Source organism: Felis catus, chromosome C1 (genome assembly GCF_018350175.1).
Source record: "Felis catus isolate Fca126 chromosome C1, F.catus_Fca126_mat1.0, whole genome shotgun sequence".
Lineage (NCBI taxonomy): Eukaryota > Metazoa > Chordata > Mammalia > Carnivora > Felidae > Felis > Felis catus.
Genome location: NC_058375.1, coordinates 19,246,825 through 19,274,742, shown reverse-complemented (window position 1 = coordinate 19,274,742; position 27,918 = coordinate 19,246,825). Strand labels below are relative to the sequence as shown.

The window sequence follows — 27,918 nt, the reverse complement described above, 5'->3', positions numbered from 1 at the left end:
TCCGGCAGGAAGAGGCCTCTTTTTGTAATTTCTATTTTAGCCGTTATGTATCTCACAATCTACACAAGGCAGCTTCAGTGAGATGGGAGATTGATGGGCAAGACCCCAGAGGCATTGGGAAAGAGACCCACATTCCTTCCAGCGTCACTCACCCACTCCCTCTTTGTTCTTAAACCCTCACCGTCCTGGTCCTGGTCTTCATGGCAGCCAGGCCTGGGTCGCATGCCCTCCTGTGACCTCAGTATACAGCAATGCCTGGCTCCCAGGCCACAGTTCTTTGGTCCCAGCTGCCAGGGACAGGCTGGCTTCATAGCGGGGACCGGTTTGGGCAGTCACACAGGGCCTCTTGCTCAGAACTCCGTGCTTGCTTTAACGCTCTGCTATCTTCCCCCCTGAAATTAATATATAATAAAATTTAAATATATATATAATTTTATATATATTTTTAAACAAGGGGCCCTGCATTTTCATTTTGCACAGGATCCTGCAAATTATATAGCTGTCCTGGCCAGAGACCTCAGAGTTGTCCACCCTGATCCTTATCATGTTTCAAATGATGAAGGTTGACTTCCAGGTCCAGCCCTCTTTCCAGGATGGCAAATTAATCATTGATTCTCTCTCCTGGTCAATTGCAGATCTTGCAGTTTCACCCCAGTTGTCTCTTCTAGGGGTGGCAGACGTCTTGGTGCTCGACCCAGATCACCTCTACCCTGCCAGCAAATCCATCCTCCAGCTGCTGTGTTGGCTGCACACAGCTGCCCCCTTCTCTGGAAAATTGCACTTGTAAGAGGGAGAACAGAGGCTCTAACCTGCAAAGTTACTTCATCCTCCAAATCAACAACTAACACAGGGTACAAAAGGCAGGTTCTACTCTGTGGTGTGGCTTGTGTTCCAGAACCTTTCGCCTGTGATCATTCTAGGGCTCGGATTGGAGAGTCTATCCTTGCTTAACATTTTTCTTTTCCCCGTTGTCATTCCTTCTTTTAATTAAAAAAAAAAAATGTTAAAGCTTTTTTTTTTTTTTTTTTTTAAATTTTTTAAAGTAATCTCTACACCCAGCATGGGACTCAGACTCATAACCCGAGATCAAGGGTCCCATGCTCCTCCAACTGAGCCAGCTAGGCACCCTTTCTTGACTCCTTATACAGGTTTTTCCTGAAGTGTAATCCTTCAAAAAAATTATCTAATGCCTGTCTCAGGCTCTTCTAAGACAATGTGTAATTAACTTTAGAATCTCAACACAGAACATCAGATTCTAAAAATAGTAGTAAGTTCTACTAACTAGGTCTATCACAAACTTACTTTAAGCACATCACTTGAGGGCCACCTGGATGTTATTTGAACATCTGACTCTTGATTCCGGCTCAGGTCATAATCCCAGAGTCTCGGGATCGAGCCCTGAGCTGGGTGTAGAGCCTGCTCGGGACTCTCTCTCTCTGTCCCCACCTAACTCTCCCCCTGTCCCCTCAGTTTCATGCTCTCTCACTCTCTCAAAAAAAAAAAAAAAAAAAAAAAAGAATATCACTCGAGCCCTCTGGTGACAATTGAGTCCCTAAAGGCATTCCAGCCACGCTCCCTTGTCCATCTGCCAAGCCAATCTCACAAGAGGAGTCAGACCAAGGATAGAACTGACCAATATCCTACTTAAAGGAAAGGCACTTAGAACCACCCTAGTCTCTCCAATTTTATTATAAGACATGTGGACAGGGGAGAGAAGTGGCAGAGGGGTGACAAGAGGGCAGCTAGGGCCCTCCCCCACCATGAGCTTCAAGGCACAGTTGGGGTGGGGGGGGGCGGTCAGGAAAAGGCATGAGATGAAGATCAGAAAGCCCAAGCAACCAGCGCCTTACAAGGGACAAGGGTTGCTCAGTGTGGGGTGGGCCCTCCTGGACCATCATGGAGGGGAAGAGCCTGCCGGGTGGGGTAGGGAGGTGGAGTCTCTGCTGACACTGGGTGGCTCATGGGACTGGCTACTACCACCCACCCCGGGAAGCACTGAGACAGACTTCGGTGTCCTCCCTCCCTTTAAGGGGCATGGAAGCACTGCCTCCCAGAAAGGACACAAAGAACTTGGCTGAGCTTGCTGGCTCATGCCTCATTTTGTCTGGAGATCAGAGGGGGCTGAGACATTTTGGTTTGAACTTTTTCACCTCAGTGAAAATGGGCAGGGGAGAGAGGTGGGGGTGCAGTGCAAAACGAAACACCAAAATCAAGACACAGGCTGAATCTCAACTCTACCACTCAGTGACCTTGGGCAAGTCACTTCACTTCCCTGAGACTCAGTTTCTTCATCTGCAAAATGGGATCGATTAATATCTCCTCACAGGTTGTAAGGATTAAATGAGAAAATAGAAGTAATGTTAACAGAGTGCCCGAGAGAGAAGGCTCGGTATGGATACTTCAATGGCAGGCATATGGGAGGCCCGGGAGTGGTCCGAGCAAGTGTCTGCCTTCCTCTTCCAGGCCTAAGAGTGAGCCCCTGTGGGGCAGGGTCTGGGGAGGTTTGGCTCCAAGGCTTTAATGAAAGCCCAGGGACCCTCGTGGGCCTGAGTGGAGGACAAGGATAGGGTTGGGGGTACAGTGACTTTCTTTTTTAAAAAGCTGGAAGAAAAGGAAGAGAGGAATATTTCTTCCCATAGGTGCAGCTGCAAAGACATCAAGCTGGGCCCATCTAGGATTTCAGATCCAGCCATCATGGGGCTGCTGCTGGGGGAAGACACCGCCCCTCCTTTCTCCTCAGTGTTGGGGTTATCAAAAATATCTACAAACTGTGAGAAACTTCACGTAAAAACACTTTTCTGCAGGTATAAAAAAGACTGGCTGTAGTCAGTGGCTTGGGACATAGACCAAGGCCTTAAGAGAGGGCCAAGCAAGGTCAACGGCCATTCGGTGGGGGGGCACGCGGGTCTGGGCTGCCCTGACAGCTCTGGGGGAGGCTGTGTTCTTTGGCTGAGCTACACTTCTGTGGAGCTGGGGCCTGAGGGGCAGGGGGCTGGCTCCAGTGGTCCTACTGTGACCCTTGCTGGGTAGGAGGTGGGGGCGCTTGGCCCTGGGCCTCGGAAACTCCTCAGTGGACTCCCTTGCTAAGAGCAGAAGCCTACTTCACAGTGAACCTCCCCAAGCAGCTGGCTTCCAGCAAGTCCCAAATCAGGGGTTGGGGTCCTATCGTTAGGTTGGATTGAGTGGTCTGGAGAGCTGTGGTCTGGGGTACAGTGACTTCTTCTGGAGGGTTTTTCCCTGAGCCTCCAGAAGGCTGTCTCCAGCTAAAACTGACGCCCCTGGGGACACCAGGTGTAGGAGGGCAGCCAGGAAGAAGGCTCCAGACAAACAAGAGTGCTTCCCTGGCAACCCCTCCCCAGCCCCCAGTCCGGGCCTTCTTAACGTTTCTTTCGGGGGAGGGGCGCGGCGAATGTAAGGAGAGAGGGGCGCCCTGTCTTCCTGGCACCACGCCTCCTGGATCTTCACCCCACAAGGACCTGGGCTTCGTGCCTGAGTGGGTGAGGTCCAGGGAGATGACCTGAGGTCCCGTTTCTGGTGTCCTGAGCAGCTTCTGGAACCACGTGGGTGGTAAAGGGCTAATAGTGGCAGCTGGAGTCAGAGGTTCATCCGTCCGGTCACCCCAGGCACCCCCTTGTCTGACCCTTCACTGACCTCCGACCGCACAGGCAGCCTGGGAGTGGCGGGGTGGGGGTGCCCGAAGTCTGAAATGTGCCAGGACCGCCGGCTCTGAGCCCGAGGGGCCTGTCTTCAGTGTTGGAGGCCTTCGCCTCGGCTCCCCCCCACCCCGTCCAGCCTGGCCTCTCATGGTCTGAGGCCACACTAGGGCTGGAGGAGGGGCAGGCCGCGCCGAAGGCCTTCCTTCAGGAACTGCACGTAGGTGGCCGTGGACGGGTCTTCAAAGGTGGACGGGAAGCTGAAGACGTTGTTCTCAATATCCTCAGGCTTCATGGAGGTGATGTCCAAGAAGTAGTTGGCATTGATGTGGTGGACCTGGGAGAGGGTCTGGGTGAGGAGAGCGAGGGGGCCCCTCTTGCTCCCTGTCTGCTCCCGCTCTCTTAGGAAAAGGGGACGCTCAGGCCTTGACTGTCCTCGCGCCGAGGCAGAGGGCAAACACACAGGGCAGACGCCAACCAGAGGCTGTTCCCCTCGCCCACCTCTGCGCACACAGGGCCCTCCGCCGGCAGACCTCTCCCACACCCCACCCGCCGGGCGGGGACCTCCCACCTCTCCACCTTTTCCTCGCCCCCACCCCCTACGGCCCCTCTTTCCCCCCGTTCCTGTGACCCATGAACCCCACACTCCCTTGGGCCAAAATGCCGACCCACTCTGTGTGCCTGCTCCCCCCTCTGCCTCTCACACTGGCTAGTCAGCTCCTTAAGGGCAGGTGCCCAGTACAGGAGCCAAGAAACACAAGGTCAAGTGAGCAGGAGAGCACGGTCCCCAGGCCAAGTTTTGTCTGCCGAGCTCTGTGAGGCCAGGGCCCTGCCACGGCCGGGCTCTGCTGGGCTGAGCGGTGGCCCTCTTCCAGGCAGGCCTCGGCTCTGGGTCCCCCACTGCTCCCCGGCCTGAAAGCCTGGGGAAGCTGGCCACCCTCCCACGGCCCGCAGTCCCACACTAACCATCCCTCAGGACTCAAAGGGTAAGGGGCAGGAGATTCTGAGGCTCGCAGGCAGGCCTGGTTTCAAAACCAGATGCATCTCTTAACCGTGCAACTTTCGCCAAGTCTCTGCACCTTTTTGAGCCTTAGTGTCCATGTTTGCAAAATGGGCACTCGTGACTGTCCATCTCCCAAAGCCGTTTGAGACCTTGACGAGAGTGTCGAGTGTGTGAGTGCTCGCAGGGGCCCCTGAGGAGAGGTAGGGTCTTGCAGCTCGGCCTGGGGCCCCCTGGTCCTCTCTGCTTGTCACAAGGCCTGGCCCCTGCTTCCTCCTTCCATCCCAGAGCTGGCCACAATGGTCCAGGGTGAGCTTGCCCTTCCCGTCCACTCTGCCGCCGGCCCGTGCTCACGGCTGCCCCATCCCCAAAATGCTACTGAGGTCCTCCTTCTCACGGGAGGGTCCCAGCACCTGGTGGGGCAGGCAGGGTGGGCAGGACAGTTCCCACTTTACAGATGGGGACAAGTGAGGCTCAGGCTGCTGGGAGACCAGCAGGAAGTAGTGGAGCCAGCCCTGAAGCCTGAGGCGATCTGTAAGTCCGTGCCCTTGCTTTCTGGTTCCTCCGCCCCGTGGTGCCTGGCCCGGGCTGGGTGCAGGTACTGGGGGCTGCCTACCACGGTGCCATTGGGCAGGCAGATCATCATCTCCACGGGGAAGCTATACTTCTCCAGGTGCAAGTCTGCGAGCTTCTTGTGGGACGGGTTCTCCTGGTTGTTCTGTGGGGACAGTTGGGCGCGCTCCTGATGCCTCAGTCTCCAGCACTCTCCCAGGGCCTCCCACGGGGCTGTTCCCATTCACCTTCCACTCACCTGCATGTCTTCCAACTCCCTCACCAGGGACCAAGTGCTGATGAAGCTCTCATTAAGGAGGGCGAGGATGGGCGAACTTTCCAGGACAGTCTCCCGGAGAGTCCGCCCTGAACCTGTTCAGGGAACAGCACAGGGAGAAGAGTGAGGCCCGCTCCCATGTCCTACTAGCTTTTCTCTGGGTAATAAACCTCGTGGGCTGTAGAACGGTCTGTGCACGCCGGTGAGATAACAGATTCAAAGAGCCTGCCACACAGTAGGTGCCGAATACTGGGTAGCTGCCATTGCAGTCAATAATATACTGGCATCCTGGGCGGAGATCTGGGGGGGGGGGGTTCAGCCAGGGACTTGCAGACAGTGGCAGCTTCTTAAATCCACTTAAACTCTGTGGCCCAGGACCTTTGCACGGATTGTTCTACCTAAAACACTTTTTCCTCCTGTCACTTGATAAATTCCTACTCATCCTTCAGGTCTCGGCTTAAAACCACGATCTCTAAGAAGCCTTCCCTGAGCCCCCCGTCACACTCCGGATCTTCCCCTGGGTGATGCTCCCCACCCCACGCTTGAACTTCTTCACTCCACGTCTGCCTTCTGCACACACCGTGCTCCCCAAGGACAGGGACCACTTCTGACTTCCTTATTAGAAGACTCTCGGCACCAGGCCGACGCCTTGGTGCAGGAGGTGCCCAGGAGGTTTGTCGATTGACTGAATGAGGGCAGGGGCACCGTTTTACTCATCTTTGGGCCCATTGTCGGACACCCAGAATCTTTGTGTCTAGCAGGCCTTGGGTGAATCTTCTGAATGAGTGAATGCCTGGCCAGCCTCTGGCACTATTTTTCTCTCTCGCTTGTGTGCAACACTTCACAGAGCCCAGGCACTTTTACATCCATCTTCACAACTCTGGGAGTGAGTATGTTCCCCCTCCTTCACTGTTAAGAAAGCTAAGGCTTAAGGAGGGGAGTCTCAGACCATAACATGAACCTGATGGTGAAGAAGGTCAAATAAGGCCTCTCCAACGGCTCTTCCTTTGCCAGCAGGGCGGCCTCCTGCCAGAGCCCCAAGGCCCTGGGGCCTCAAAAAAGTTTCCCTTCCATTGGAAAAAAAAAAAAAAAAGAGGGGAAGTCATTTGGCCAAGGTCTCCACGCTGAAAATGACCGAGCTGTTTCACTGCGAACAGCAGCTTCTTCTGAGCTCGGCACACAACCCCTTCTCCCAAGCCCTTCTCCCACGCCCCTGCCCTGTGTAGTCCCCAAGTCCCCCCCGCCCCCCTCCCCCGCTATGTTCCAACAGGACAGTCCTGCTGGTCTCAGAGCCACCTGTACCCCATGAGGTATGATATCTCCCCCAGACTGGCAGGGTCTCCCTCACCTCAGCAGGACTGGTCATCCAGGGCCCCCCACAGCAGAATTGAGTGCACCAGCTTGTTCTTGGCCTTGGCTTGGTCGAAGGCCTCGGTGAATGGCAGATAGGCGACCTGGGGCCAAGTGGAGACAGAGAGAAGCTACAGTGTGAGGCTAGGGTTCTGTTCAGGAGCTCTGTGTAGTGTGTGTGTGTGGCGTGTATTTGTAGTGTGAGTGTGTGTGTGGGAAAGGGTATTGTTGAGCCACGGGAATGCCTCCTCCAAGTTCTGAATGGCCGAAGAGAGGAAAGAGAAGCCCCTGGCCAGGCCCTGCAGGGAGGTGGCCTCAGCAGCAGGCCCTGTACCCAGCCTGGAGACTAGCACCCAGCTGCTGCTCCCCCAGCCCTGGCCGCATAGAGCCCGCCCCTCGCCCTCACGCCTGCCCAGCCCCACCTTCTTGAAGGGGTACATGGCCACTTCTAGGCGCCGGGCAGCCTCCTCCCAGCTCAGCTCCTGCTGCCACTTGATCTCCTCAAAGACAAACTGGAGGGGCTCCCCGGAGGGTGGGCGGCTGTCGATCACGTTGCCATCCTCATCCAGGATCACAGAAGGCACCGACGGGCCCACGGCCTCCAGTTCCATCTGGCCCAGAGGTCAGTGGGGGTTGACATCAGTGAGGGTGTCTCAGAGATGGGCAAGAATCCTTAAGAGACCCTCAAAGATACCCCACTCATTGCAAAGGTGGAGAAACTGAGGCTCTGGGAAGGGCAGGGCCTGGTCAAGGCCGCAGTGAGTCTGGGACAGAGCCAGTGTCCATCAGGGGCTCCTTCTACTATGTGAAGCCACCTGGGGGCCGAAGACAGCTGGTGGGTTTTCTGTGCAGGGTCTGGTGGTTTCCCAGAATCCCGCTTCGGGGACAGTTGGCCTCGGCCTGCCAGGGGCTCTGCCCTTCACCCTGGACCGCCTGAGACACCCAGCCCTGCAGCTGAATCCTGTCTCCTTCCCTGGGTCGGGACCACTTGTGTGCTCACCTGGGGGATATAGCCAATGTCCACCTCCATATTGCTGTTCTCACTGGCCCCATACAGCCACTCCATGTCCACATTCAGAGACCTGGGGACAGGTGAGAGGGTGGCCAGGGCCGAATACCCCCACCACCAAGGCCCATTAACCGTATGTCAGACTCTGAAGTACACAACTCTCCCTGTGTTACCGATGAGGACACTGAGGCCCGGCAAGGTGAACCCAAGTGGTCTCGAGGCCACTGGGGTTTTGACAGCCGAGGCTGGGCCCTTCTCTGTCCCTGGGCTGCCTCTGCCTAAGGCACTGCAACCACACAACACTCCACTGGCCCTGCCCCTTCTGGTTCACAAAGGGCTTTCACATCTCCAGGTCATGTCTCCAGTGCTGCTCAAGACTCTGAGGTAGAAAGATCATCAGTGCCTCCCCTAGGACACAGAGAGGGGCAGGGGCGAAAACCTGGCACCGGCCTCCCTGAGCTGGCCTCCCCTGCGTGCCCTCTCCCACAGGAAGTCTGGCCCCACCACGAGCCATCTGCACATCTGCCACACGAGGGCAGCCCAGCACCGACAACTACCCACCTTGGGCCGGGGGAGCTGGCCGGAGGAGGTGGGCAGCCAGCCCTGTGGCCAGCTCCTGAGACACAGGCTCAGGAGATCCTGGGGCTGGTCGTTTGCCCCTGCCCTGTTTCATCCAATCCGGGACCCCCACCTCCAACTCTGGGGGGCCGGGAGGGGGGTGGGGAGGTAGGTGTGCCCTGGGCTGAGCCTCTACAGCTGAGGGGAAGGAGACAAAACCACTCTGGCTCCTGGGGACAACTTTCTGTTCCCAGGCTATCCCAACTATCACTCTTGCCCCGGAGCTATCCCTTCATTTAGCAGATGAGGAAACTGAGGCCCAGAGAGGGTCGGGGCCTTGCCCACAGCCATGCAACCCACTGGTGCCACGGTGGAGACTTACTATGGGCCTCCTAGCCAAGGTCTTGTCCCTGTCCTGGGTCACTCAGACCTACTAAGCAGCCTCTTGCTGTCAGGGAGGAATCTGGAAAGACTTGAAGCCAGGCCCTCTGGGTCCCATGCTCTTGACAAGAGGCTGATCCTGAGCAGGTTGGGCACACAGGAAAGCTGGCATGGAATTCTCCCAGAAGCCCCCTGCCCTCTACCCCCCAGGGCCTGAGGTAGCAAGTACAGGTGGTGGAGGGTCTGCCCCCGGGCCTTTACACGTGCTGCTCCCTCTGCCTGGCTAAACCCTCCTAACCCCCCCGGTCTCTGCTTAGATGTCTCTTCCCCTGGGAAGGCTTCCTGGACTCTGACCAGGCAGATCCCTGCCCACCTGCCAGCCCTCTCCTAGGGGGACATGAGCAAGCTGTGGTTACAGGTCTGTTGGAGGTCTGTGAGCAGTATGAGGGCACTGGGCTCCAGCTTTGGGGAGGGTCTGTTGGCTGCTGCCCTGGGTCCCAGGCACAGAGTTGGCAGTCCGGGCCAACTGGGCCATGGTTGCCAGGTGATGGAATGACTCACCTCAGCTCACCTCAAGTTGCCTCCTCCTGGGTCAGCTCCAGGCCTCCCCCAAGAGAAGTGGCTCTGGGGAGTGAAGGAGGGGCAGCGACTGAGGGGGCCTCGGGGCCCCTGCACCTGAGCTCCTGGAGCTGGCGGGGGGGGAGCGGGGCAAACTGTGGTGGGGTGCAGGGCTGGCCCGGGGCCCAGGCTCCCACCTGTGGTTGGGCACGAAGAGCCGGAAGTCTCGGACATGGGTGGCATCTTTGGAGAGGATGATGTGGCCAGTGAACTGGCCCGGCGAGAACCAGAAGGGGAAGTCAGGTGGCTCGCTGAGCTGGAACTCGGCGTGGATCCTGGGGGGAGAGGAGCCTGGCTGGGACCAGCCCCCTGCTGAGCTGGAGCCCTCCCCCCCACCCCCACCGCCACCACACTGTGGCTCTTTTGCCAAAGCTGGGGAACCCTTGGCCAGATTCTTGTGTGGAGAACAGGGCTGGGGAGGGAGAAGCCCCGAGGCCCTAGAAGCACTGCCCGTCCTCAGGGCCCGGTTCACACACCGCCTTCACTGGAGGCCACGTGTGACCAACTGTCCTCTGAGCCCTCACAGCTTCTGCAGGGGTGTGACCCGGTGTCACAGCTCTTCGACACTCCCCTCTGGGCGGGCGACAATCACAGCCACCGGCCTCATGCTACGCAAGCACCACGCTTTCCCCTTGTTCCTAGGAGGAAGTCACCACCACCCCCAGCCACAGATGAAGAAACCGAGGCCCAGAGAGCCAACACCGCTCGCCCAAGACCAGAGGGTGGTACGCGGTGGCACTGGGGGCCACCAGGCAGGCCCTGCCCTCGAGGCGCTGTGCCCTTCCGTGCTTCCCCCGGGTCCCCAGCCGGGCAGAGAGACCAGGAGGGGTCTCTGAGGACTACACACCGGAACATGACGGTGTAGTAGAAGTCGCTGATGGCGGTCAGGCAGGCGACAGCCCCCTGAGGGGCAAAGCGGGTTTTCACGAAGGGCCGAGGGTGGAACATGCTCAGGAGCCGGTGGATGATGACCTGAGGGGAGGGCAGTGGAGACCCGTGCCGGCTTGTTGGGTCCTGATCCCCTAGGTGAGTTTCCGCTCTGGACCTGCAGGCCTGGGCCTGGGGTGGGGGTGAGGAAGGGGAGGCAGGAGAGAAGGCGGGGTGGTCCTGGCACTGGGGGTCCAGGTGCGGAGCAGGTGGAGAGCAGGTGCAGAGGGGGCCGTGGCTGGGCTGGGGCTGGGCGGAGGGCCCCAGGGTCACTACAGGCAACCCTCACCTCTTTGCCCTTGGGCGGTGGTGGGTAGAAGCGGTTGTTGGATAAATAGCCGGTGAAGACGCTCAGCTCACTGGGGATGATCCACCACGGCTCCCCCAGCTCCACTTGGCCCCGAGGAGGAAGGAAAGGCCGGAAGTGTCGGGCAGCAAACACCGCGCTCGGCAAGGCCGCAGTCGTCCAGTTGCGGAGGCCGGACAGGGCCAGGCGGGAGACCTGGGGCAGCGGAAAGCAGAAGCCCTGGGGCGCTGAGAACCACGCTGTGGGGGTCCCCGTTCCATGAGTGGCTGGAGGTCTCCCTGGGGCCGAGGCTCACCTCACCCCACCATCCTCCACCAGCCCCCAGCCCAGGAAGCGGCACCCCCACGGCCTGCTCAGGCCAAGCCCAGGCCCCAGGCAAGCGGGGCCACCCGGGGCTAGTACAGGGGTGGGGGGGGGTGCTCCGTGCAGGGGTTCTGCCTGCCTCTTCTCTCCCTGGTTAAGCCCAGTCACACGGCCCCGGTCCCAGGCCTCACTGGCACATGGTCCTGCCTCCCTCCTTTGCACCAGCTGGTGACCCCAACTGCCCCTGCCTGCCATGCCTTCTGCCAGCCTTGCCTTCTCCCTCCCCTTCTTCTCTTCAAGTCTCCTTCCCAGGATAATGTCCTGCCGAGGGGGCAGAGGGTTTGCAGGGAGGTCTGAGGAGAAAGGTGGTAACCACCTTGGGGGAAATCTCTGGAGCAAAGAGCAGGATGTGACCACAGAGAAGGGGCAGGAAGGCAATCCCCAGGGAGTGCCCACTTCCCCTGTGGCCAGCACCCCGGTGGCTGGGCACGTGGCATGCCTGGGGTCCCTCAGCCATCTCCTGTCACTTCGGTAAGGTGCTCTCTCCGTCTGGTGAGCTGCTGTGCAGGATGGGACGAGGGTCAGACTGCGCAGGCCTGACTGTCTGCACATCTAGAACACTGAGGCAGGATCTGGAAGGCATCCTCCAATAACACCTGCAGCTCCCACCTTCTGTAGCCCCTCCCTGCCCTCTGCGCTCCAGGCAGGAGTCGCATGGAGGTGGTGGCCACCAGGACAGCAAGTGCCTGGCACCTTGTGGGGGGCGGGGGGTGGCACTTGGCCACCAGGGAGCTGCCAGGTCTTCAACAGTAGCAGGCTCCCTCTCCCTTCCGCGCCTCTGCAGTGGTGGGGGGCCAGGCTCATCGCGAGGAGGGAGGAGGGGGATTCTCAGAGCTATCCGCAAGAGGACCGAGCAGGCAGGTTCTCCAAGCAGGGCCCGCTGTGCAGGGCCAGGCTGAGCTGCCTGCTGCTGGGTCCTGCCCACGGGCTGGCTACCCCTGCAGGGGGAGCTGTCCACCAAGGGGGGGGGGCTGCGCTCTGTGGGGCACTGCTCCTGACCCATCTTCCCTATAAGAGCAGCTGTGCCCAGGCACCCTGCCAGTCCCACCCTGTCCTCACTGCTCTGCCGGGGACTGATCTACTCGGACAGCTTCAACCAACTATCGCTGCCAACCTTGCCCACCCAGGCCTTCTGCAGAAGGTCAAACCTGTGTTTCCAACTACTCATTGGACTGTTCCCCTGGATGTCCCCAGGCACCATGACTTTAGTGTGTCCAGACTGACCTCATGCCCTCCCCACCAGACCCACTCCCTGCTCTGGGTCCAAAGGGGCCAAGGGCCCACCCTGCACTTGGTCACCAGCCAGAAGCCTGAGCCACCCCTCCAGCCCCAACCCCCACTTTCCTTCCTCTCGATCATCACTGCTTCCCCACCCCCACCTCCTCTTCCTTCCCGAGAACTGGTCTTCTCGTCTCCCATTTTTCCCCAGCTGCCGGCCTGCCGAGCATCTGATGAGGGAACCTTCCCATTTCCAAGTCTGCTGTGGTAACCTGCTGCTACAGAATGAAGGCCAAAGTCAGGCAACCAAGGCCCTCTGTAGTCTGGTGACTTCTTTTCTAGCCCTTGCATGCAGGATGCCCTTGCATGTGTCTCCTGTGCTCTGGGTCCAGCCGCACCAGCTCCCTGTCCTCAGGTGACTGGCCTGGCACTTTCTGCCTTCAGACCTTTGTTCATGCTGAAGTGGCATTTCAGGAGAAAGGCTGAGTAGGTGTGAGCTGGGCAAAGAGGAAAAGCCTCTCCTGGCAGAGGGAACAGCATACGAGAAGGCTCACAGCTGGAACAAAGCCTCGACATCTGGAGCGGCTACAACAGAGCAAGCCGGTGGGGGGAGGTCTGGGAAGGCCGGCAGGGTGTGGGGATGCCCCGGTGCCATGGTGGGCTTGAGACCTTGGCCGTGGGGCCTCAGGTCGGGGCGGGGTTGCTCAGGAGAGCATTTGTCAGGTGCCCTCCCCACCCTATGACCCCCTGCCAGGGACAGAACCTCAGGTCTGGTTCAACAGAGTTCAGCAGAGCGGCTGTCAGGTGCCAGGCATGGGGCTAGGGGCCTGAGGATGCATACAGGTTCAGGTCACAGCCCTTGCCCTTGAGAAACTCACAGCCTCGGGAAAGACCGAGTTACAGAAAGTAACGAGCCTTCATGAGGCGCCTGCCTCCACAGTCTCCAGTGCACTTGCTGTTTCCTCTGCCCAGGCCCTTCTCCCCCTGCCTCCCCTGGCTGAGCCCCCTTCTCCTGCAGTCTCTATCAGATTCTTCCTCCAGGAAGCCAGCCCAGATCCCATCTGGGTTAGGGGCTCATGCTTATCCCTCCTGCACCAGACTGTGTCCTAGACAACAGGGTCAGCACCACACCCACTTCTGGACCCCCAGGGCCTGGCACACTGGGGGCACAGAGGGCAGTTAATAAAGGAAGGAAGGAAAGGGGGTGCCCGGGTGGCTCAGCCGGTTGAGCGTCCAACTCTTGGTTTCAACTCCGGTCATGATCCCAGGGTGGTGAGATCCAGCCCGGTATGGGGCTCTGCACTGAGTGTGGAGCCTGCTCAAGATTGTCTCTCTCTCTCCCTCTGCCCCTCTCCCCCACTTGCGCGCTCTCTCTCTGTCTCTCTCTAAAAAATAAAGATAAGTTTAAAAAAGAAAAAGGAAAGGAAAGAAGGAGAGAAAAGCAGGGCACAGGCCGATTCTCAGGAGGTGAAGGTGCGTGTGCACAGATGATTCTGTATCTGTGGTCCCACCCGTGAGCAGTCTCCCCTGCCCCCCCCCCTCAAACTCACCCCCAGGAACCCATCTTTGCTCTTGGTCATGGACTCCGGGATCAGAGGCTGGAATCGGGCTTCTATGGTGAGCGTCTCCTCGCTGGGGTCAAGGGGCAGCTCCTCCTCATAGCTGGCAGCAGGAGCTGAGCCTATGAGACACGGTCAGTGAGGTCCCCGGAGAGGGGCCCTGCTCTCAGGCTTCAGGGCCTCTCTTCTCGGGAAGGGGAAGCCCTGAGAAGAGACAGGTGAGTAGCAGGTGAGTGAGAGAGCCAGGCTTGGAGCTGGCGTAACAGTTAACGGACCGAAGTAACGACAAGTAAGTATCACATTTTTGTTTCCCTGGAGCTCTGAGAAGCAGAGAATGCCATCATTGCCAACTCTATCTCACACACGAGAAAGCAGAGGTTCAGAGAGGTGAAGTCACTTCCCAAAGGTCACACAGCTAGGTGGTGGGGGGAGTCAGGATTCAAACCCAGGCTTGTTTTACTCTAAACCCACAATCAACCATGACCCTCTTCTGAGGGCATTGTGATCTCAAAGACTCAGTTTCCTTAAAGGCTCAGGCACCAGGTGAGGTGGGTTCAAATCCCGCCCCTTAGCAGCCGTATGATGTCTGGCCAGTGGCATGTTATGAGGACGGGATGAGAGAATTCATGTAGCGGTAGCACCAGGTTTGGTACAGAGTGAACCCATAATAAACTTGACCTATATTACTCCTACCAGAGGTTTCAGGGTCGGGTTGCCACGGAGCTAGGGCTCAAACCAAATTCTTCTGACTCCATCCCGTGCTCTACCAGGCCAAGCTGGCTGCAGAAAGGCCACTCTCGTCCCCCCTCCCTTGTTCTGCAAACTGAGTCCGAGATGAACTTGGTGTTGGGCCCACCAAAGGCAACATCTGGGCAGGCAGCTGCCTCTCCTGGCGGCCGGGATCCTAGCACCAAAGAGAAGCTACTGTCTGGGGCTTGGAGAAGAGAACACGCGGGCTCTAGGCTGAGGTCGGTTCCATCTCCTGGGTGATCTGGGGCAAATCCCTCAGCCCCTCTGGTGTTCCCACACGGGGAATCGACACCGTGCTGCCCTGCATGTCCCTGTCATGGGGGCCTCGTGAGGAAACGAACGCTTGTCAGAGACTCGATCAGAACAAGGAATGAAAGTGAGAAACAAACCACCTTTGACACGGTCTTTGGTGTCATAAGCTCTGCGGCTACAACGTCCTCAAGAATGCCAGTTTGGAAGAGAGGACGCTTGCTTCTCCCTGGTTTCCTGGGTGGCCTTGTTTCCCCGTCCGTTAAAGGAGGGGCTGCAGTGGCAGTGGCTGAACTTGATTTCTTAGATCTTTTCCTGCCCGAGGCAAGCCAAGTCCAAGCCCTTCAAGTGTGGACGGAGTCATGATGGAGGTTTAGGGAGAAATGAAGCCTATTTCAGAAGGGGTGACTAACACGAGGGAGGGGGCCCTGGACACCTCTAAGGAAAAAGACAGTGAGTGGAAGGTCTTGTCATGGCTGCTGTCCCCGGGCAGGTTCGTGGTACAGAGATGATGCTTGGCATCTGCTGATGAACCTACTGACAGACCAACTGGGTGCATGCGGAGCAGTTCTTAACCAGGAATCATCAGAATCACTCAGGATGCCTTTTTAAACTACAGATGCCCCGTATCCTCCTCAAACCTACTGAGCCAGAATCCTAAGGGGCTAGAATGAGGAAGCTGCCCCCCCCTTTTTTTTTAAATTTTTTTTAACATTTATTTATTATCCAGAGACAGAGAGGGACAGAGCATGAGCACGGGAGGGGCAGAGACACAGAATCCGAAGCAGGCTCCAGGCTCTGAGCTGCGCGGGGCTCGAACTCACGAGCCATGAGATCATGGCCTGAGCCGAAGTCAGACGCTTAACTGACTGAGCCACTCAGGCGCCCCTAGGAAGCTGCCCTTTTAATCAGCACTCCCCAGCAGCTCCTGATGCAAACCCCTGTTCTAAAGAACCATTGTTATTTCTGCATTTGTAAGCCAACGCAGCAAAACTTTCCAAAGAGCAATCAGGAAACCTTGGAGGAAGGGAACAATAGGAATGTGTAAGCTTATTAGGCCTGCCTGGTTTTTTCAATTCTTTTACTGTTATCAGAGATAATTATTAATAACAGTGTCCAGTATCTTATGGCCTTCTGCTTTTTTTCATAAAAAGTTTTATTTCCTTACAAGTGACTCAACACAGACAATTCGTAAAACCTTTAAGATATAAAGAAAATTAAACACACTCATAACTGTACCAACGAGACAGCCTGCTTCTGTTTCCTGCATAGATTGGATATTTTGGGCTTTGAGTTATTTTAGTTTTTGTTTTCCTGAAACTTGGTTCAGTTTTGCCCTCGTAGTGGCCTACGAGGTAATGGAGAGAGGGATTATTTTCCCCTGATGGAGAAAAAGATTTATGTGAAAAAAAAAAAAAAGCGGGGGGGGGGTGCTCTTGGGTGGCTCCGTCGGTTGAGCATCCGATTTCAGCTCAGGTCATGATCTCTTGGTTCATGGGTTCAAGCCCCGTGTCGGGTTCTGTGCTGACAGCCTGCTCAGAGCCTGGAGCCTGCTTTGGATTCCGTCTCCTCTCTCTACCCCTCTCCTGCTCACGCTGTCTCTGTCTCTCAAAAATAAATAAATGCGAAAAAAATTAAAAGTGCCCTCAAGCCCAGAGAGCTTGTCATTATGAGGGAACCCACCCTCGCTGTCCATAAAAAAGGACAAGGAGGAGGCTGTGTGGATGCTCAGGGAAGTGTCTGCAGATAGACAAGGTCAAAGCAAATCCGCACGAGGCTGACCCGTTTACCTGCCCATCCACTTTCACGACAGAGCTGAACGTCACTGAGAGACACTGACACACGTCTGCTCCAGCAAATTCACACTTTTCAACTGACCCTCCTCCTCTGGCGGGGACTGTGGTCACTGGGCCGGCAAGTGGCCAACCTCCCTGACCCAGCCTGAGACACGGAAAGCCCATCACGTGCTTGGTGCTTACTCGCCCGAGAGCGGCCGGCATCTCTCCCTTGCCTTTGCCATCATCTACTGACCTACTTACACCCACCGATTTGGATAACAAGATCCCAAGTTCAAGAAATGGGAGAGAAACGGACACAGCGGTTGGGGCAAGGGTAAGGCAATGAGAGGCATTTACCAATTCATTAGAATGATTCAGGCCCTCATCTTTATAAAAAAAAAGAATAACTGATTACAATTAGATAAAAATGGATTGCTAGAGGGGCGCCTGGGTGGCGCAGTCGGTTAAGCGTCCGACTTCAGCCAGGTCACGATCTCGCGGTCTGTGAGTTCGAGCCCCGTGTCAGGCTCTGGGCTGATGGCTCAGAGCCTGGAGCCTGTTTCCGATTCTGTGTCTCCCTCTCTCTCTGCCCCTCCCCCGTTCATGCTCTGTCTCTCTCTGTCCCAAAAATAAATAAACGTTGAAAAACAAAAATGGATTGCTAGAACAGGCTAGGAATCTGACAGCACCTAAGCAGAGTTTAATACTGAGTAATACTAGTGAGAACTCCTATTGAAAGCTAGCTACTGTATACTCTGCAGGTACTGTCTCTAACCCTCAAACCTGTGAACAGGTGCGGGACCTGGAGCCAGATGGCCCCGGTTCTAATCCTGGCTCTGCGCCTCAGTCTCCCCAACTATAAACGCGAGAATTAGGACAGCGGCTACCTCACGGAACACCGTGCAAATTAAAGAGAGAACGCAGATGAAGTGCTTCAAGTCATGTCTGGAAGGGGTCAGGCAACCTTAACTAGTATTTGCACTTGAGAACAGGCTCAGGCGGTGCCAGAAGAGCTCGCCCAAACCGCCAACTAGAAAGTGTCAGGGCAGGGAGAATCCCAGGGCCGTCAGGACCCATCATCTCCCTCTCCAGGTGGCCTTCCTGCTCAGAGCAAACACAGTGGCCAAGAAGCTGAGGGCCATGCCTCGGTGCTCCCCACCCCAGTCCCCAGCCTCTCCTGGTACCTGTCAGCTTCTCAGCAATGGGCTTGAACTCCTCCGGGCTGATGTACAAATCCCGGTCTGTGTCCAAGGAGGAAAAGAGAAAGAGGCCTTCTGTCCCCAGGGACTTCAGTGCTGACTCCTGCTTGGGAGGAAGGGGCTCCGCTGAGCACCACGTGAATACCCAGCTGGGGTCCCAAAGCGGCAGAGGGGGCAGCTCCCACCACCTCCTTCCTGAGTTCTGAGGACGCTTCCAGTCCACCCATTCAGATGTCACCTCTGCACCACCCCAGAGCCCCAGTCCCCGGCCGGGTCCCTGCTTCACTCTGTTCCTTCATCCACCATCCACTACCCCCCAAGGCTGCCCTAGTCTTCCATCTGGCCCCGTCTCCATTTCACACTCTTTCGCCAGTGTCCTCTCCTGTCCCCCAGCACTGTCCCGGCACTCCCCAGGTCCCCACCAGACTCTCCAGGTCACAGCTTCGCTCCCTCTGTCCAGGTCACCTCTCTGGACAGCCCCTCCAGTCTGTCCCAGGCTCTGCCGCACACTGGGCCGACGCTCCCGCCTCCCCGCAGCAGTCCGCCCAAGTCTGCCCGACCCCACCCTCCCCACCCCTTTTCCCTCCCTTTCAGGCCACCGTCCCCGGCCCACCGGTCCTGACCTTTCACCTTGCCCCAGCCCCAACCCGTGCCTCCCCATCCCCTCCCCCGCCCACTCCACACCTCCCTCTGCATCCCGGACACCCCCCCCCCTCGCCGCCGCCGCTGCCGCCCGCTCCGAGCCCCGCCCTCCGAGCCCCTCCCCTCGCCTCCTCCGAGGCTCCCCCCGCCTTCCGAGCCCCCTCCCCCGGACCCCCGAGCCCAGGCCTTCGGTGAGCCCCGCGCGCGCCCTTCCCCGCGGGCCAGACCTGCCGCGCGGCCGCCTGGGCCTCGGCGTGGCGGGCATAGGCCCGGGCGGCGGCAACGGCGGCGGCGGCGGCGACCAGGGCCCCGAGCAGCGCCAGGGCGCGGGCGCGGCGGGGCGCGGGCGGTGGAGCGGCGGGGCCGGGGCCGGGGCCGGGGCCGGGAGGCCCGCGCTCGCCCGGCCGGACCCGGCCCATGGCGGCGGCGGGGCTGGCGGACTCGCGACGGCGGCGGCGGCGGCTGGGCGGCAGCGGCGGGGCGGGGCGGGGAGGAGAGGGGAGGGGCGGGGCCGTGGGGGGCGGGCGCGGGCCCCGCGCCGGGTGCCGGCTCTGCAGCGTCCCGGCGAGCCGAGCGAGTCAGCGGAGGGGCGCCGGGACTCCCCGCCACCCGCCTGCCAGCCCGGCCCCGCCGTCGCCGAGCCTCCTCCCTGCGCTTGGCCTCCCGCAGAGAAAGCGGCCTCGGCGTCCCGCCCGGCGGAGGCCAGGGAGGCGGCGGGGCGGGGCGGGGCGGGGCGGGGCGGGGGGTCGCCGGGGAGGGCACTCGTGGGCCGCCAGGCCTCGCGTCCCCTTCTGTCGGCCGGAGGAGGGTACCCCTTATCCCACCTGCTTTCTAAAACGTCCTCAGTCATGGAAAAGAATAAAACACTACGAAGTCCAGGCCGTATTCCATCCCCTTCATGGTCCAGCTGGAAGGCCATCGCTGCACATTTGCGGGGGTGGGGGGAGGGGGCTCTACTTCTTCCAGGCCACACACAGGCGGTGCTGCCCTGAGACCCTCACCTGCTGGGGCTAGAATGTCCTCACCTGTCAGGACGAGTCAGAAGAGACCCTCCCTGCAGGTTGTGGTGCGGAAGAAATACCTGGGCTGGTGGGGCTGGCGGCCTCTTGGCGCCGGCAAGGCCAGACTGTGACTTGCCAGCTACTCTCTCCTCTGCTGGACGGTGGCATGGCCACAGGAGTGATTTTTCTAGGGAATAACTCTTGGCATGCTTGGAGGAGGACCCTGGGAATGGAGGCCGATGGAGTTTGCAGAAAACACTTTTGGATCCGTCAATGCTTTTGGTTCCTGTCTCCAGGAGCCTCTTTCCCCTGGGGCCCTCTTCCATCATTTCAAGGTCTCCAGGAGCCCCCGGATGGCTGTCTCTTTCCCAGGAGACGGCAGAAACTGCCGAAGCCTCTAGACAGGAACCCTGGCTGTGGAGAACAGCAGCACCACCCTGGAAGATCACTGCCAGCCCCACTGCACACGCACCTGTCAGGTCTGAGATGTTGGAGGGATCTAACAGGTACCGAGCACCGCTGTGCTGGACTTGGTGCTGGGTGTTTGATGCTTAGTTGTTCTCAGGCAACCCAGTGAGGTGAGGATTGTTTGCCTCGTTTTTATAAATTTTTTTTTCAACGTTTATTTATTTTTGGGACAGAGAGAGACAGAGCATGAACGGGGGAGGGGCAGAGAGAGAGGGAGACACAGAATCGGAAACAGGCTCCAGGCTCCGAGCCATCAGCCCAGAGCCTGACGCGGGGCTCGAACTCACAGACCGCGAGATCATGACCTGGCTGAAGTCGGACGCTTAACCGACTGTGCCACCCAGGCGCCCCGTTTGCCTCGTTTTTAAATTAAGGAGCCTGAGCTCAGGCACCCAGGTCTATCTGAGTCCAGATCTCCTATCCGGTTGCCTTGCAGGGGACGGCCCAGCAGACTGGGGACGAGGACTTTCTTCTACCGCCACGTCCGCCCTTCGTGGATAACCAGCTATGACAGTGCCCTGAGGGCGGGGCTCATCTTCCCGGAGCCCCCACAGGACCTGACACGTGCTGGTACCCCAATGTCTTTTGCATGAATGACTCGCAGGGACCGAGACTTGTAGGCCGTGGACCTAGCTTTTGCCCAGTACTCTGGCCCCAGAGCCCGGGGGAACCCACCGAGAGCCTGACATCTGCCGTTGGCTTCTGAAGGCTTTCAAATGTGCCACTTCCAACTCATTACCGCTAATGTTTGGGGACACCCTGCATAAGACAGATGCTATTAGAAAACCAAATTCTGCTCTATGAGGAAGCAAAACTAACAGAGCACAAAGCAGGTTAGGAAGGGAAGATTGATGAGCCAAGGCCCCTGGAAAATAAATGAGAGAAGTTTTCTTTGCCAGATGACTTTTATTTATTACACTTGCTTTTTGTTAAAGACACAGACATCCCACTGGTCTCTGTGGCCCATGGCTGGGGAGATGAGGTGCTGGGGTTGGGAGGGCGCTGGGGTGAGGGGTGGGTGTGCGAGACTTGACTTAGGTCAGTGAGCCTCTGGGAAAAGGACCAATCTTGGGCCCCAGCTCTGGGAAGAAGGCTCTGGGCCTTGGCAACGGAGCAGGACTGGGCATCCTGCTGGTGGCACCCTTCCCAGGAGGCTTGTCTCTAAACCAAGGACCCGGGCAGGCAAAGCCTGGAGAGACTGGGCCGGCAGGGTGGTTCTGGTCAGGGGCGGTGCTGCAGGGGCTTTTTTGGCACCTTGTTTCTGGGCCATGAGTGGGCAAGGGTGGTATTTGGTTGTAGCAGCAGATGAAGTGCATCAAAATAAGTCGTTCCCAGGCTAGCAGGGAAATCACACCTATTCAACAAATATTTATTGAGGGTCTTCGATGCTTGGTTCTGGGCATTGGGGATCCATCAGAGAAGAAAAGCCAAGTCCCTGCTCTTCTAGACAAGTCAGTGGATACAATGACCACCCCCCCCCTCTTCCTCAGAGGTGAATGATCTGCGAGAGGGATGTACGCAGAGGACAGTGGTAACCGTGACTATCAAGAGGGGCCAGGAGAGGCTTCACAGAGTGGAAGTCCGGCCAGGCCCGAGTTCAGGAGGTCTCCAGTCGGAGCACCAGGGGAAGATCATTCCAGGGGCAGAAACAGCAGAGACAAAAGAAAGGCCTGGTGGCATGAAAATCAACGGCCTGTCTACAGCATTATGAGGACACAGTCCAGTGGGTTTGATCAGGGGGACACGAGGGAGTGTGAAGGGAGAGGAGGCAGGAAAGACAGGCTGGGGCTCCGAGCTTGGACTTTATCCTCAAGAGACACCAGTCATCCGAGGAGCAGCACATTCGGCCATGGAGGCACCTTCAGGCTACTGAGGGAGGGTGCCTCCCCCGCTCCATCCATCCCCCCCACTGGCAGGGGAGGCAGGGCTTGGCCTTGCCTGCAGGCAGGAGGGGAGTCACTGCCTCACACCCTGCCCTGCTCCCCCCTCCCCCACATACACACACACACACACACACACACACACACACACTTCTCTTCTGCTTGCGTTTCACTGGGGCAAACTCTCCAGGGAGGAGCCTCTCTCCATCCAGGAGATCAAACTGGGGTTGTCACTTGAGGAAACGGAGGCTTCTGGTGTCAGCGTAGCAGTAGCTTTGCCTGCCTGGACCCCGTGGGCCTCTCAACAAACTAAGTGCCTACTATGTGTCAGGCACTGTTCTAGCCTCCTGGAGCACGGAAGTGAAGACAGATGAGGTACTTCCTCTCTTGGAGCTAAATATTCTAGCAGGAGGCGAGAGGCGATAAACACACAGAGAAGATAATTTTGGACAATGGTAACCAGGAAGGGGTAAGACAGGGTGGCACGTGCAGGGGTCAGGCAGCTTCCCCGGGAGGTGGCATTTACACGGCAGCCTGAGTGGAAAGAGGCCGGCTCCCGGAGCACGAAGGAAGGGCATCCCAGGCGGGGGTGCAAGCGCGGAGGCCCCTGCGTGGGAAACAAACTTGGCGTGTTCAGGAAACCTGGAGAAGGCAGAACAGGCCCAGTGGAGTAAGGGCAGGAAGGGCTGGTGACAGAGGCGGGGCCGAGTGTCCGAGAACCTTGCAGGCCGAAGTAGCAAGCTGCGTTTAGATATGATGGGAAACCGTCGCAGGGGGTTAAGCGGGGGAGGGGTGTGGGTGACATGTGAGTTCTTTTTCTTTTTCTTTGTTTTATTAAGCTTTTTATTTTAATTCCTGTACAGTTACCTGATTTGTCTTTAAAAAGACTTTCTAGGGGCGCCCGGGTGGCTCAGTCGGTTGAGCGTCCGACTTCAGCCCGGGTCACGATCTCACACTCTGTGAGTTCGAGCCCCGCGTCGGGCCCTGTGCTGACAGCTCAGAGCCCGGAGCCTGTTTCGGATTCTGTGTCTCCCTCTCTCTCTGACCCTCCCCCGTTCATGCTCTGTCCCTCTCTGTCTCAAAAATAAACAAACGTTAAAAACAAAAAAAAAAGGAAAAAAAAGACTTTCTAGGGGCGTCTGGGTGGCCCCGTCGATTAAGCACCTGACTTTAGGTCATGAGCTTGCAGTTCGCGAGTTCGAGCCCCACGTCGGGCTCTGTGCTGACAGTTCAGAGCCTGGAACCTGCTTCATATTTGGTGTCTCCCTCTCTCTCTGCCCCTCCTCCACTCACTCTCTCTCTGTCTGTCTCAAAAATAAATAAACGTTTAAAAAAATTAAAAAAAAAAAAAAGAAGACCTTTCTAACAGCCAGAAAGGAGAAACAACCCAAGTTTCCACTGATGAATGGATGACCAAAACGTGGCAGACCCACACAATGGATATTTTGGGGCAATAAAGAGGAACGGAGTACTGATATGTGCTACAGCACGGATAAACCTCGAGAACATTATGCTAACAGAAAGAAGCCAGACACAAAGACTGCACACACAAGGTAGGATTCCATTTATGTGCAATGTCTGGAAAGGCCAATCCACAGACACAGAAGGGAGGTTAGCATGTGCCTGGGAAAGGAGTGAGGGTAGTGTGTGTCTGCTAATGGGCACAAGGCTTCTTTTTGGAGTAGAAATGTTCTTTGTGGGGTTTCTTGGGTTTTTTTTTTAATGCTTATGTATTTGAGAGAGAGTGCAAGCAAACGGGAGAGGGGCAGCGAGAGGGAGAGAGAGAATCCCAAGCAGGCTCTGCACAGAGCCCGATGTGGGGCTCGATCCCATGAACCATGAGATCACGACCTGAGCTGAAATCAAGAGTTGGACATTTAACTGACTGAGCCCCCTGAGCACCCTGGAGCATAAATGTTCTTTTTTATTGTATTTTATTTTATTTTTTAAATGTTTATTTCTGAGAGAGAGAGAAAGACAGAGCACGAGCGGGGGAGGGGCAGAGAGAGAGGGAGACACAGAATCCGAAGCAGGCTCCAGACCCTGAGCTGTCAGCACAGAGCCCGATGCAGGACTCGAGCTCACGAACTCCGAGATCATGACCTGAGCCAAAGTCAGATACTTAACCGACAGAGCCCCCGGGCGCCCTGGAGTATAAAGCTTCTGCCATTAGATTACAGTGATGGTTGTGCAACCCTATTTACAAAAACACAAATTGTACACTTTAAGTGTGTGAATTTTATGGCATATAAATCATATCCCAATAAAGCTGGAGTTTTTTGGCTTTTGTTTTTTTAAGACGTTTCTGGATTCTGGGTAGAGAATAGACTGAGGGAGTGAGGAGGCGGGTTCGGTCTCCCAGCCCAAAGACGTTGGGGTCCTGGGCCGGGCGGGCCACGCAGCCCATGTCAGGTGGATGGCGGTGTCATTCCCGAGGTGAGAAAGGCTGAGAGGCCCCGGCTGCCGTGTGGACATGACCCTGAGCCGCCACGTGGAGTGCCACGGGGAGGTGTCAGAGAGGCAGTGCATGCAGTTTATAGGACCATAGCCTCGCAAGTCGCCAGCCTACCGATGACACTAAAGTCACAGGACTCGATGAGATCATTGAGGAGAGAGAAGAGAGAGGCCTTTGGTTTGCACGGCCTGAACGGCTCGGTATGTGGCCACAGATGTGGCCGTGCCTTGGAGTGCTGCGTGGCTTTGGCCAGATCCACAGGCACAGGACGGGAATTAGCCAGAAAATAGATTAATTGGTGGCGGGGGGAGGGGGGGAGGCTCACAACAGCCTTTGGCTAGGCTTGGGCCAGGCTCTCGTCCAGTCCAAGCAGGGAGATTGATTTCCTGGGGTCAAGAAAGGCCCCCAGGGCTCTGTTCACACGGACAGCTTTATTCTCAGCACCATGGGCCTGGGGACCCTGAGTCGTCTAGCCTGGCTGCCACTAAAGTGGCTTGTCAGCCCAGTGGTTCTGACGCACCATCAGGGTTGAGTATCCCTGGGCTGGGGCGGGTGCTAGCCGAGTTTTCCTGGGTGGGAGTTTTGGAGAGCTGAGCAGTGAATGCCAAATCCAGAAGAATTGTTCCGTTTTATAAAAACACCCTTCCTCAGGGGCACAGGGTGGCTCGGTTGGTTAAGCGTCCGACTTTGGCTCAGGTCGTGATCTCCCGGTTCGTGGGTTCGAGCCCTGCATCTGGCTCTGTGCTGACAGCGCAGAGCCTGCTTCAGATTCTCCGTCTCCCTCACTCTCTGTCCCTCCTCCACACTTTCTCTCTCTCTCTCTCTCAAAAACAAATGAACATTAAAAAAAAAAAAAAAAAAGACAGAGGGAATTCAAAGGCTATGTGTGCCTGAAATCAACCAGTGGTGGAAGAGACCAGCCGAGTTTGCTCTAAGGATGGCAAGTATTGATAGCAGCGGGGGGTGGAAGGGTGGGAGTGGGGCTCTCTGAGGGCTGGAATGTTCTCTATCTTGATGGCGGGAAGGCTACATGACCGTGTACACAGGTGAACATTCCCGGAGCTTTACGCTTAAGATTAATGACATTTATACATGTGACTGTCTACACTATGGCTCAAAGAGTTCTTTTAAAAAAAAAAAGGAAAGGGGACAGAGAGACAGAGGCAGGACCTCAGAGCGCAGGTCAGATGGTTTCCCCAAGGAGCAGGAACCTCGGGCCCCACCGGGAGGGCCCCTAAAGCCACAGTGGGTGCCAGCAGTCAGGGTGGCCTCCTTGGGGATTGGGTGAGCCTTGGGCAGGCAAAGCGTAGAGGTCTCATGGTGACTGTAGGTGGGGAACCTCATGCCGGGGGGAATGTGTGGAGTCAGCGCCCTATGGCGAGGGCTGGGAAGGTGACAATGGCAAAGGGTGGGGCGTGCAACCAGGAGACATCCAGGCCTGTGCAGGACGCTGCGTGGGAGGCCGTCTCCTGGTGTGAATTACCCATGGGGTTGGGGTGAAGGTGGACAGGAAATGATATTCGGGACCCAGAACTCCCAGGCATCCGACCTGTCACAGATCCAGCAGATTCCGAAGAGAAAAGAGAAGGCCCCCAGAGCCGGAAAACAGCCTTGGTTCCACACATGCTAGCAAAGGAGAAGGGCCATCTCAGGGAGCAGCTTAAATACCCAGAAGCACAGCTGGACAGGAGTGGGGGACGGAGGGGAGTGGAGGCTGCAGGAACAAAGGTCAGAGGAGGAGCCCCAGTGCCTTGAAGCCTCCTGTGCGCTCCAGAGGGGCGGGGGCCCGGGGCCCGGGGCCCAGCAGAGGCTGCCCCTTGGCGGGAGGCCCCTGCTTCTCTCCGTGTCCTGGGCGCACCGGCTTCAGAAGCTTCTGCTTAGGAACCCGAGAATAGTTTCCACTGAGACAGACGTAAGGGCAAGATGAATCCCGAGGCCTCCCGAGGCCTCTCCCCTCAGAAGTCAGAGGAAACTTTCAAAATACAAAGTAGGTCATCTCATGGCCCTGCTTTAACCTCTTCCTGGCTTCTTGCTGCTCGGATTCAAATCAGCCTCTGCCCCGGCCCTGGAGGCCCTACAGGATGGAGCCCTGTCCCTCCGACTTCCTCTGACTCACGGGACGGTGCCCCTCGTTCACCTGCGGCCTTCCCCCTCCTCAGATGTGTCACTACCTCCTACCTCTGAGCTTTTGCGTTCTCTGTTCCACTGCCTGGAATGGTCTGTCACACAGGTCCGTTCCCCGGGGGGCAAACCTGACCTCCCCATCTCCAGTGTCCCTCTGTCACTCTCATATGTGCCCTGCCTGTGGCCTCCCAAGCATTTATCTCTGTCTGCAGCCGCCTCACTGACATGTTTACACATCCGTCCCGGCCCCACTCGGCCACTGGCCTGGGAGCCCCACGGGGGCAGAAACCTTGTCTGTCGTGTTACAGCTGCAGTTACAGTGCCTTGCCCATCGCCCGGCAGAGAAGGTTAATGGTCACTTGTGGAATTACGAAGCCTGGAGGGTTCTGGAACGGTGGCCTGGGCGGCAGCCATGAACCCCATAACCTATGAAGGTCTGGGGGTGGAGCCCAAGAACCTGAATTCCTAACAAGCTCCCAGGTGCTGCTCGTGCCTCAGACCTGGCTTCCATACTCTGGGAACCACTGATCTCCTGATTGGCCAGTGCTGGATCATTCTGTGGGCCGGAGCAGAGCCTCCCACCCTAGGTGGCAGGAGAACTCCTGAGGGACTGGTGACTGGGGCGAGGGACTCCTGCGGGTCAGGGCAGGAGGGTCCAGGGGTCTCCCCACAGGGAGACTACAGGCTGGCCAATAAATCCAAAGCCTTGGGAGAGGGAAGTTGAGGTATGTGCACGTGCCTACGCATGTGTGTGAGAAGCCTTTTGTCTACTCAGCCCCTAGACTGGGGATGTCCCTACTTGGAGAATGGCCTGACTCCCCTCTGTCTCCATGGGATGAGGGGTGAACTGGGTGAACCCCGGCAGTCTCATCACTTTACCTAGGGGAAGGGGTCACCGCCCTGCCCAGAGGGCCACTGGGCCTATGAGCTCATACTCCACCTTTCTGGGCCCTTCCTGTCCCAAGGTGGGAAGAGCCCCCGTTCTCCCTTCCCACACACTTTCTGGAATCTACAGTCAGCCCACAGCCCAGACAGCTCATCATCACCCCCCACCCCATTCTCAGTCAGCTGGAATTTGTGGGAGGCAGGTGGGTGATTAATCCCTAAACCATCAACACGAACATTTGTTGCTGCCTACAGCGTGTTGGGGTTCCAAAGGCGAGGATAAGGTCCCTGGGATCTACCGGGGAGAGGCTCATGCAAACCTGGTCTGCCCCAAGTATGGTGGGGGCCCAGGACAAGGAGGTTTTAAGCCTGTTTCAAGGGAAGGGCAGGAAGGGGTCCAGGAAGGCTTCCTGGAGGAGGTGGCCTCAAGGGCAGCCTTGAGGAATGAAGAGGAGTTTAGTAGGCATACCTGGGGGGTGGAGGACAATCCGGGCGAGAGGCACAGGGATGGAAACGTGTGGAGGCTGTGAGATCTTGCGCAGTTCCAGATCGGTTTCCAAAGGAAAGAATCTCTGGGCTACTTGAATGCTTTTCCGGGTTGGGTTTTACCATTCCCTGAAGCACCAAAGGCTTCCGGGAGACAGATCTCAGTCATCGTTCTTTTCACTTACACCAGGGAAGCCACATCATTTGTTGTTCAAATTGGGACACTTTT

The 27,918-nt window shown here is 57.3% G+C and overlaps 1 protein-coding gene and 1 long non-coding RNA gene across 3 annotated transcripts; one reads left to right on the top strand and one right to left on the bottom strand.

Annotated features, from left to right (window-relative positions):
* Positions 1-2,944: 2,944 nt before the first annotated feature.
* On the bottom strand, positions 2,945-18,824 carry SELENON (selenoprotein N). 2 transcript variants are annotated; one of them, XM_045035331.1, is made up of 12 exons: positions 18,618-18,824; positions 17,734-17,851; positions 13,764-13,894; positions 10,615-10,827; positions 10,246-10,457; positions 9,536-9,673; positions 7,833-7,914; positions 7,255-7,443; positions 6,831-6,936; positions 5,465-5,577; positions 5,270-5,371; positions 2,945-3,990 (listed from the first exon to the last, which is right to left on the bottom strand). In XM_045035331.1, exons 1-12 carry the CDS (start codon positions 18,807-18,809, stop codon positions 3,820-3,822), a joined length of 1,767 nt encoding a protein of 588 aa, XP_044891266.1. In that variant the 5' UTR covers positions 18,810-18,824; the 3' UTR covers positions 2,945-3,819. The 2 variants fall into 2 exon arrangements, with proteins under 2 accessions (XP_044891266.1, XP_023114089.2); XM_023258321.2 differs by having other exon boundaries at positions 10,246-10,370.
* A 314-nt stretch (positions 18,825-19,138) lies between these two features.
* Positions 19,139-20,757, top strand: LOC109502160. The gene is made up of 2 exons (XR_002160578.3): positions 19,139-19,969; positions 20,296-20,757. It is a non-coding gene; the product is annotated as an uncharacterized LOC109502160 (long non-coding RNA).
* The last annotated feature ends 7,161 nt before the right edge of the window (positions 20,758-27,918 follow it).